This window comes from Cyclopterus lumpus, chromosome 11 (genome assembly GCF_009769545.1).
Source record: "Cyclopterus lumpus isolate fCycLum1 chromosome 11, fCycLum1.pri, whole genome shotgun sequence".
In the NCBI taxonomy this organism is placed as follows: domain Eukaryota; kingdom Metazoa; phylum Chordata; class Actinopteri; order Perciformes; family Cyclopteridae; genus Cyclopterus; species Cyclopterus lumpus.
Window position 1 is genome coordinate 22,106,590 of NC_046976.1, and position 10,000 is coordinate 22,116,589.

At 48.1% G+C, this 10,000-nt stretch overlaps 2 protein-coding genes across 7 annotated transcripts in view; both read left to right on the top strand.

Moving 5' to 3' along the window:
- Positions 1-4,851, top strand: part of mllt11 (MLLT11 transcription factor 7 cofactor) — an 8,321-nt gene extending 3,470 nt beyond the window's left edge. Inside the window, exons 2-3 of one of the 3 annotated variants that reach the window (XM_034545734.1) lie at positions 2,386-2,558; positions 3,291-4,848. In XM_034545734.1, the coding sequence (XP_034401625.1) occupies positions 2,400-2,558; positions 3,291-3,383 (252 nt within the window). In that variant the 5' untranslated portion in view covers positions 2,386-2,399 and the 3' untranslated portion in view covers positions 3,384-4,848. Of the gene's footprint in view, positions 1-2,385; positions 2,559-3,290 lie in introns of all 3 variants that reach the window. The other 2 variants (XM_034545736.1, XM_034545735.1) reach the window with 2 other exon arrangements.
- Positions 4,852-7,439: 2,588 nt separating this feature from the next.
- Positions 7,440-10,000, top strand: part of gabpb2a (GA binding protein transcription factor subunit beta 2a) — a 10,119-nt gene continuing 7,558 nt past the window's right edge. The window contains exons 1-4 of one of the 4 annotated variants that reach the window (XM_034545679.1): positions 7,440-7,689; positions 9,141-9,248; positions 9,374-9,541; positions 9,725-9,919. In XM_034545679.1, the coding sequence (XP_034401570.1) occupies positions 9,141-9,248; positions 9,374-9,541; positions 9,725-9,919 (471 nt within the window). In that variant the 5' untranslated portion in view covers positions 7,440-7,689. Of the gene's footprint in view, positions 7,690-8,063; positions 8,298-8,318; positions 8,984-9,140; positions 9,249-9,373; positions 9,542-9,724; positions 9,920-10,000 lie in introns of those variants that run through there. The other 3 variants (XM_034545677.1, XM_034545676.1, XM_034545678.1) reach the window with 3 other exon arrangements.

Here is a 10,000-nt window from a genome sequence, read left to right on the forward strand (position 1 = left end):
GAGGGGGAGAGAGAGAGGAGAGGGAGAGGGGGGGAGAGAGAGGGAGAGGGAGAGGGGGGAGAGAGAGGGGGGAGAGAGAGGGGGAGAGAGCGAGGGGGGATAGAGACGGAGGGAGAGAGGGGGGAGTGAGAGAGGGGGGGGGATAGAGGGGGAGAGAGAGAGGAGAGGGGGGGGGATAGAGGGGGAGAGAGAGAGGAGAGGGAGAGGGGGGGGAGAGAGAGGGAGAGGGAGAGGGAGGGATAGAGGGGGAGAGAGAGGGGGAGAGAGAGAGGGGGGGAGAGAGAGGGGGAGAGAGAGAGGGGGTAGAGAGAGGGGAGAGAGAGGGGGGGTAGAGAGGGGGGGTAGAGAGAGGGGGGTAGAGAGAGGGGAGAGAGAGGGGGGGTAGAGAGAGGGGAGAGAGAGAGAGGGGGGTAGAGAGAGGGGGGGATAGAGAGAGGGGAGAGAGAGGGGGGGTAGAGAGAGGGAGGGAGAGAGAGAGGGGGAGAGATAGAGGGGGGGATAGAGGGGGAGAGAGAGAGGGGGGATAGAGAGAGGGAGGGAGAGAGAGAGGGGGGGAGAGAGAGGGGGGGTAGAGAGAGGGAGGGAGAGAGAGGGGGAGAGATAGAGGGGGGATAGAGAGAGGGAGGGAGAGAGAGAGGGGGGGAGAGAGAGGGAGGGATAGAGAGGGAGGGATAGAGAGGGGGAGAGAGAGGGGGAGAGAGAGAGGGAGGGAGAGAGAGGGGGGAGAGGGAGGGAGAGAGAGGGGGGAGAGAGAGGGAGGGAGAGAGGGGGGAGTGAGAGAAGGGGGGGGGATAGAGGGGGAGAGAGAGAGGAGAGGGAGAGGGGGGGGAGAGAGAGGGAGAGGGAGAGGGGGGAGAGAGAGGGGGGAGAGAGAGAGGGAGGGATAGAGGGGGAGAGAGAGGGGGAGAGAGAGAGGGGGAGAGAGGGGGGAGTGAGAGGGGGGAGAGAGAGAGGGAGGGATAGAGGGAGGGATAGAGGGGGGAGAGAGAGAGGGGGGGATAGAGGGGGAGAGAGAGGGAGGGGGGATAGAGGGGGGGATAGAGGGGGAGAGAATGAGGGGGGATAGAGAGAGGGGGGAGGGAGAGAGGGGGGGAGAGAGAGGGGAGAGAGCGAGGGGGGATAGAGGGGGGGATAGAGGGGGAGAGAAAGAGGGGGGATAGAGAGAGGGGGGAGGGAGAGAGGGGGGGAGAGAGAGGGGGGATAGAGAGAGAGGGAGGGAGAGAGGGGGGGAGAGAGAGGGGGGAGAGAGAGAGGGAGGGAGAGAGGGGGGATAGAGAGGGGGGGTAGAGAGAGGGAGGGAGAGAGAGAGGGGGGGTAGAGAGAGGGGGGGAGAGAGAGAGGGGGGATAGAGGGGGAGAGAGAGAGGGGGGATAGAGAGGGGGGAGAGAGAGAGGGAGAGAGAGGGGGGGGATAAAGGGGGGAGAGGGAGAGGGAGGGATAGAGGGGGAGAGAGAGGGGGAGGGATAGAGGGGGAGAGAGAGAGGGGGGGATAGAGGGGGAGAGAGAGGGAGGGAGAGAGGGGGGAGAGAGCGAGGGGGGATAGAGGGGGGGATAGAGGGGGAGAGAAAGAGGGGGGATAGAGAGAGGGGGGAGGGAGAGAGGGGGGGAGAGAGAGGGGGGATAGAGAGAGAGGGAGGGAGAGAGGGGGGGAGAGAGAGGGGGGAGAGAGAGAGGGGGGGATAGAGGGGGAGAGAGAGGGAGGGAGAGAGGGGGGAGAGAGAGAGGGGGGATAGAGGGGGGGATAGAGGGGGAGAGAAAGAGGGGGGAGAGAGAGAGGGGGGGGGGAGAGAGGGGGGGAGAGAGAGGGGGGATAGAGAGAGAGGGAGGGAGAGAGGGGGGGAGAGAGAGGGGGGAGAGAGAGAGGGAGGGAGAGAGGGGGGATAGAGAGGGGGGGTAGAGAGAGGGAGGGAGAGAGAGAGGGGGGGTAGAGGGGGAGAGAGAGAGGGGGGATAGAGAGGGGGGAGAGAGAGAGGGAGAGAGAGGGGGGGGATAGAGAGGGGGGAGAGAGAGAGGGAGAGAGAGGGGGGGGATAAAGGGGGGAGAGGGATAGAGAGAGATTTTTTTTTTGGATTTTTAGAAAACCTTTATTTTACATAAAAAAACAAACAGACCTCAGTACTTGTGTATTTGTACCTTTAGAAGTACAACAGACCTCAGTACTTGTGTATTTGTACCTTTAGAAGTACAACAGACCTCAGTACTTGTGTATTTGTACCTTTAGAAGTACAACAGACCTCAGTACTTGTGTATTTGTACCTTTAGAAGTACAACAGACCTCAGTACTTGTGTATTTGTACCTTTAGAAGTACAACAGACCTCAGTACTTGTGTATTTGTACCTTTAGAAGTACAACAGACCTCAGTACTTGTGTATTTGTACCTTTAGAAGTACAACAGACGATGCAGAAGTCAAAGAGCCAGTACGAGTCCTTCCTGTTCTGGAGGCAGCCAATCCCCGCCCTCGACCTGTCGCAGCTGGAGGACCTCGGCTTGACGGGCGGGCCGCCGGCCAATAGCATCAAAGGAAAGGACAAGTCGTCCTCAGTAAGGAATGAGGAGGTGAGGAGACGACTCGCCTCCTTCAAGATACATTGATTTAAGAAATGGAGAGTTCTGATCTTTGGTCTTTAATATTCTGTCTGTCTGTCTGCCTGTCTGTCTCTCTCCCTCTCTCCCTGCCTGTCTGTCTGTCTGTCTGTCTCTCTCCCTGCCTGTCTGCCTATCTGTCTCTCTGTCTCTCTCCCTGCCTGTCTGTCTGTCTGTCTCTCTGTCTGTCTGCCTGTCTGTCTGTCTGTCTGTCTCTCTCCCTGTCTGTCTGTCTGTCTCTCTGTCTCTCTCCCTCTCTCCCTGTCTGCCTATCTGTCTCTCTGTCTCTCTCCCTGCCTGTCTGTCTGTCTGTCTGTCTCTCTCTCTCCCTCTCTCCCTGTCTCTCTCCCTCCCTGTCTGCCTGTCTGTCTCCCTGTCTGTCTCTCTCACTGCCTGTCTGTCTGTCTTTCTCTCCCTGCCTGTCTGTCTGTCTCCCTGTCTGTCTCTCTCACCCTCCCTTCCTGCCTGTCTGTCTGTCTTTCTCTCCCTGTCTGCCTGTCTGTCTCCCTGTCTGTCTCTCTCACCCTCCCTGCCTGTCTCCCTGCCTGTCTTTCTCTCCCTGCCTGTCTGTCTGTCTCTCTCCCTCCCTCCCTCCCTCCCTCCCTGCCTGTCTGTCTGTCTGTCTGTCTGCCTGTCTGTCTGTCTCCCTCTCTCTCTCCCTCCCTCCCTGCCTGTCTGTCTGTCTGTCTGCCTGTCTGTCTGCAGGGTGAGATGACTGAGTTTTCCTCTAGTAATTATTGGAGAGCTCCGATCGCCGATGTGGACGCTCTGATGGCCGACCTCAACCTGCTGCTCTGAAACGCACCATCACCTGACCTCTGACCCCAGGCTCACGGCCCCTGTCCCCAAATCAGCCAGAAATCTCCTGACCTCTGACCCCAAATCAGCCTCACGTCCCCTGACTGTTTCAGGAAGTCACCAAAATAAGAGTGTGGTTTTCACAGTAAAAGCGAGCGGACCGAGGGCTGCAGAGACTGATCCTGGTTCAGCAACACGTCTGTTAAATGTGACCAGCTTCATGAACCTGAACTCAGCATGAGATAGAGACCTGATCCCAGACCTGATCTCAGATCTAAACCCAGAACTGATCTCAGACCTGATCTCAGATCTAAACGCAGAACTGATCTCAGATCTAAACCCAGAACTGATCTCAGACCTGATCTCAGATCCAAACCCAGACCTGAAACCAGACCTGATCTCAGATCCAAACCCAGACCTGAAACCAGACCTGATCTCAGATCCAAACCCAGACCTGAAACCAGACCTGATCTCAGATCCAAACCCAGACCTGAAACCAGACCTGATCTCAGATCCAAACCCAGAACTGATCTCAGACCTGATCTCAGATCTAAACCCAGAACTGATCTCAGATCTAAACCCAGAACTGATCTCAGACCTGATCTCAGATCTAAACCCAGAATTGATCCCAGACCTAATCTCAGACCTGATCTCAGACCTGATCCCAGACCTGATCTCGGACCTGAACCCAGACCTGATCTCAGATCTAAACCCAGAACTAATCCCAGACCTGATCTCAGATCCAAACCCAGACCTGAAACCAGACCTGAACTCAGATCTGACCTCAGAACTCAACCTAGACCTGATCTCAGACCTGAGTTCAGCTCTAATCCCAGACCTGATCTCAGATCTAATCCGACCTGATCTCAGATCCAAACCCAGACCTGATCCCAGAACTGAACCCAGACCTGATCTCATATCCAAACCCAGAACTGAACCCAGATCTGAACTCAGACCTGACCTCAGAACTCAACCCAGACCTGATCTCATATCCAAACCCAGAACTGAAACCAGACCTGATCCCAGATCTGAACTCAGACCTGATCTCAGACCTGAACCCAGACTGTGTTCTATAAACATTGAAGAAATGTTTCCGTGTCACGTGACTTTATTTACAGGAGGCGATGCGTTCAAGTCCCCCGAGACGAGAGTTTTTATGGGTTTCCATTCGTGCCTTTTTGTTTCTTTGACCTCGAGCTGCTGTCGAGTCATCACTTTATTTATTGATGTATTTCTCATGTGGTTTTTCTCAGCGGGCCTCAAACTGGATCCACCAGAAGAGAACCTGCAGCTCATCTGGTCAGAATGTAAACAACAACAACAATAAGAGCTAACGCCACTTTTATTTATAGAAACCTGTTTTTCACTTGTGAACCTTCTGAGAAAATAAAAAGACTGAGAGGTGTATGTTGGTGTTGATTGGTTGGTTCAACACATTTCCATGTAAATCATATTCATATAAACACAGATGTAAATAATAACAACAATATGATGCATTCAGGGTCAGATCTGATTCAGGAGCAATTAAAGCTGACGCACTTCATGAACGTTTTAAAAGGATCTCGAGCACATTAAAAAAATAATAAAGTTCTCTCCTTAACCTCAAATAAATATATATATTTTTATGAAATGTTTATTTGTATTAAAGTACAACATTTTTCAAAGAAGACAAATTCGAACGACATGAACAAAGAATTATTTAACAAATATGTAAATAAAATAAAACCCAACAACAGATGGGGCTTTTATATTTATATACGGAGGATGTTTGTTGATTTAAATCACCAGTAAAATAAAAGTATTAACAAGAAATCCTCCAAATTAATTCAATACTATTTATATAAATATAAAATCGGTATTGAATGAATACTTATATTTTTTTTCTGAAATTATATAAATGTACACAATAAGCTGGACTGAGCTCCTTCTATCAGTATTTAATTTGTAAGGTATTTAATTAATTAGCCCAAAACATTTGCTCTTGTTCTTTTATCAACATTTTCATTTATTTTGTATCTCCTGGAAACAGACAATGATATTCACCTTTAAAAAAAATATATATATTAAGATTTGTAAAAAAATAATCCATCCATCCATGATCAGCTCTTATCCGGGTCGGGTCGCGGTGGCAGCAGGTTCAGCAGGCCGACCCAGGCTTCCCTCTCACCCGCAACACTTTCCAGCTCATTCTGGGGGATCCCGAGGCGTTCCAAGGCCAGCCGGGAGATATAATCCCTCCAGCGTGTCCTCGGTCTTCCCCGGGGCCTCCTACCAGTTGGACGTGCCCGGAAAACCTCTAATGGGAGGCGTCCAGGAGGCATCCTAACTAGATGAACCACCTCAGCTGACTCCTTTGGACACGAAGGAGCAGCGACTCGACTCCGAGCTCCCCCCTGATGTCCGAGCTCCTTACCCTATCTCTAAGGCTGAGCCCGGCCACCCTACGGAGGAAGCTCATTTCGGCCGCTTGTATCAGAGATCTCGTTCTTTCGGTCACGACCCAGAGTTCGTGACCATAGGTGAGGGTTGGAACGTAGACCGACCAGTAAATGGAGAGCTTTGCCTTCCGGCTCAGCTCCCTCTTCACCAAGACGGACCGGTACAGCGCCTGTTTTACTGCTGCAGCCGCACCGATCCGCCTATCGATCTCCCGCTCCACCTTACCCTCACTCGTGAACAAGACCCCGAGATACTTGAACTCCTTCGCTTGGGGTAGGCAGTTTGCCCCCACCTGGAGGGAGCAATCCGCCGGTTTCCGGCAGAGCACCATGGCCTCAGATTTGGAGGTGCTAACTCTCATCCCTGCCGCTTCGCACTCGGCTGCAAAACGCCCAAGTGAATGCTGGAGGTCACGGTCCGAGGAGGCAAACAGGACCACATCATCCGCGAACAGTAGAGAGGCGATCACGAGATATGTAGATGACCTCACATATATAATATATTTATATTATATGTAGATGACCTCACATATATAATATATTTATATTATATGTAGATGACCTCACATATATAATATATTTATATTATATGTAGATGACCTCACATATATAATATATTTATATTATATGTAGATGAGCTCACATATATAATATATTTATATTATATGTAGATGACCTCACATATATAATATATTTATATTATATGTAGATGAGCTCACATATATAATATATTTATATTATATGTAGATGACCTCACATATATAATATATTTATATTATATGTAGATGACCTCACATATATAATATATTTATATTATATGTAGATGACCTCACATATATAATATATTTATATTATATGTAGATGACCTCACATATATAATATATTTATATTATATGTAGATGACCTCACATATATAATATATTTATATTATATGTAGATGAGCTCACATATATAATATATTTATATTATATGTAGATGAGCTCACATATATAATATATTTATATTATGTGTATATGACCTCACATATATAATATATTTATATTATGTGTAGATGACCTCACATATATAATATATTTATATTATGTGTATATGACCTCACATATATAATATATTTATATTATATGTATATGACCTCACATATATAATATATTTATATTATGTGTAGATGACCTCACATATATAATATATTTATATTATATGTAGATGACCTCACATATATAATATATTTATATTATATGTAGATGACCTCACATATATAATATATTTATATTATGTGTAGATGACCTCACATATATAATATATTTATATTATGTGTAGATGACCTCACATATATAATATATTTATATTATGTGTAGATGACCTCACATATATAATATATTTATATTATATGTAGATGACCTCACATATATAATATATTTATATTATGTGTATATGACCTCACATATATAATATATGTATATTATGTGTAGATGACCTCACACAGAAAGTCAGAGAGACTCTTTTCTCAGTTATAAATGAATAAAAACACTAGGTCCGAGTGCGCAGCAGCAGTGCGCAGGTTCTCCCGGCCGACCTGAGGTCCGCCTTCGCTTCTGCGGTTTCCCGCCGTCCGGCTGTGAATCCTTCGCTCACACTGACCTGAGGTCAGCTCCCAGTGCGCGGACACAGAGCCCCGCCCACAGGGAGGTTAAACTCACTCCGGCTTCCTCCTCCGGTGTCGTGAGCCGCCATTTTTGTACCAGAAAAAACACAAAAATAACTATTAAAATAAAATTCTTCTCGGTTCGTGAGCCACCCGAGAACCCGCGTCACGTCAGGGGACGTTACCTCGCGAGAATCTACGAGAAGAAGGTAATACCCGCTGTAAGGTAACGAGCTAACAGTCTGCGTGCTATCGAGCTAACAGGAGCTACATCACACTTCCGGTCGAGACTTTCAGAATATAATCCGGACTGACGAAATGTTCTAGTTAAGATGTCACTACTTTATGAAAAGCGTTATTTATCATTAGACAGTTAAACACAGATCAAGGTATAATTTTAAGTCGAGGAATTCCAATTTAAACTTTATTTTTTATATATCATCTTTCATACAAACATTCAGCCGAAAAGTGATTCACAAATCACATTTTCCAAGATTTTAAAATGACAACAAAGAAACAATTACATGTTAATCAATAAATAAAAAATATACAAGAATCGACGTTAAACACTTTAATATAATCTTTTCATCACTTAACACTCGTATGTTGAAGGCGACATCCGGTTCCGCCGCTCGCTGACGTGCCGCAGTAAACAACCCGTTTCGCGCTTTGTGAGAAAAGAGTGCACTTTTCCGCCCTGTTTGTTCTGAACGCGGAGTAATACACGCTCACAGAGAGCCGCGTCATACGCGCGCGCGGAGGGATCTGTTCTGCTTGTCGGGTCGCGCGCTAGCATTAGCTTAGCGAAGAGCTCGTCTCACGCACCGGAACACGGTAAGTTTCTTCCTCTTCGTCCTCAAACGGAATAAAAACAAACAAGTATCTCCGTCTTCAGGTGTAAAAAGTGTGAGATTATATTAATTATAAGGAGTTGCACGAGGCGAGTCTCATGCGGCGGTTTGACGGCGCGCGCTCGCAGAAGCTAGTTAACCGGATGTGGAAGTAGTTTTTTCTCTCGAGTGTAAAAGAGGACTTTTCTGTCTGACTTCCTCCGGAAAACACACGACTTAATATCGCACGGTTTCCTGTTTGTCGTCGCGCTTATTGTTTCTGTTTCTGGGGGACGTGTTTTTACCGGTTGTGTCGGTAAATACCGGGAGAGGAGACGCGGCACGTGGTGGACTCTCTTTCTGCCCGTGGAGGCGCGTAAGATGGCTCCTCGGCCGCGGGGAGGAAAGCTCGTCCCGCTCCGCTGAGTCTCATGTTAAGACACGGGTTCCATTACCGGACTAGCTTAGCTAGCTTCGGCTACTTCCCCATTAAAGGAAACCATTGTTCCCAGTTTAACACATCGACAAGCCCATGGAGGCCATCCAGTACTGTAAAATTCTGTGGTACAAGTACTAATACCATACTGTAAAATACTGTGGTACAAGTACTAATACCACACTAATATACTGTGGTACAAGTACTAATACCACACTGTAAAATACTCTATTTAAAGTACCACACTAAGTTGAGTGAGTAAATGTACTTTGTTGGTTGAAGTCATTTGAAGATTCATTTTATGTTAAATTCAACTGAAACTGATGAACAGAAGTTTAGTGTGAAGCTGCAGAGACGTTTGTGTAACGTTTGTGTATTCGAGGACACACACATATTGTTTGTTTGTGCCAGATGTCGCTGGTGGACCTCGGGAAGCGTCTGCTGGAGGCGGCACGGAAAGGCCAAGACGATGAGGTCAGGAACCTGATGGCCAACGGAGCGCCGTTCACCACCGACTGGGTGAGAGTTCGCTTTGTCTACATATGTATGTGTGTATATACATACATGTATACATGTCCATTTTGATGTTATTATTGTGACCAGTGACTCTTGGTGAAGCTGTAACCGTTCCCTGTGTCCTGTAGCTGGGGACGTCCCCGCTCCACCTGGCCGCCCAGCACGGCCATTACTCCACCGCCGACGTGCTGCTGCGAGCCGGCGTCAGCAGAGACGCCCGCACCAAAGTGGACCGGACGCCGCTGCACATGGCGGCCGCCGAGGGCCACACGGTCATCGTGGAGCTGCTGGTCCGGGTGAGGCCCTCCGTCCATACTTTGAAATGTCTAATCATTATTATATAAAAGTACAAATATATAAAGCTGCTAAGTTTAAAACAGTAACCAAGTGAATATTTCTTATTAGTATCATTGATGTTCTATTATTATTATTACATCTTGTTCTATTATAATGTAGTATTTTATGCCCGTGACTTTCAGAGCGGCGCCGACATCAACGCCAAAGACATGCTGAAGATGACGGCGCTGCACTGGGCGGCGCAGCACGCTCACCACGCCGTCGCCGAGACGCTCATCAAGCACGGCGCCGACGTGCACGCGCTCAGCAAGTTTGACAAGACGCCGTTCGACATCGCCGTCGACGTGCAGAACACCGAGCTGATGCTGATGCTGCAGGTGAGCCCGTTGACCTTTGACCTCTGGGTCAGCTGGGAGGTTCTTTTTCATCTTAAATGTGTTTTTATTTTATTGTCTGGT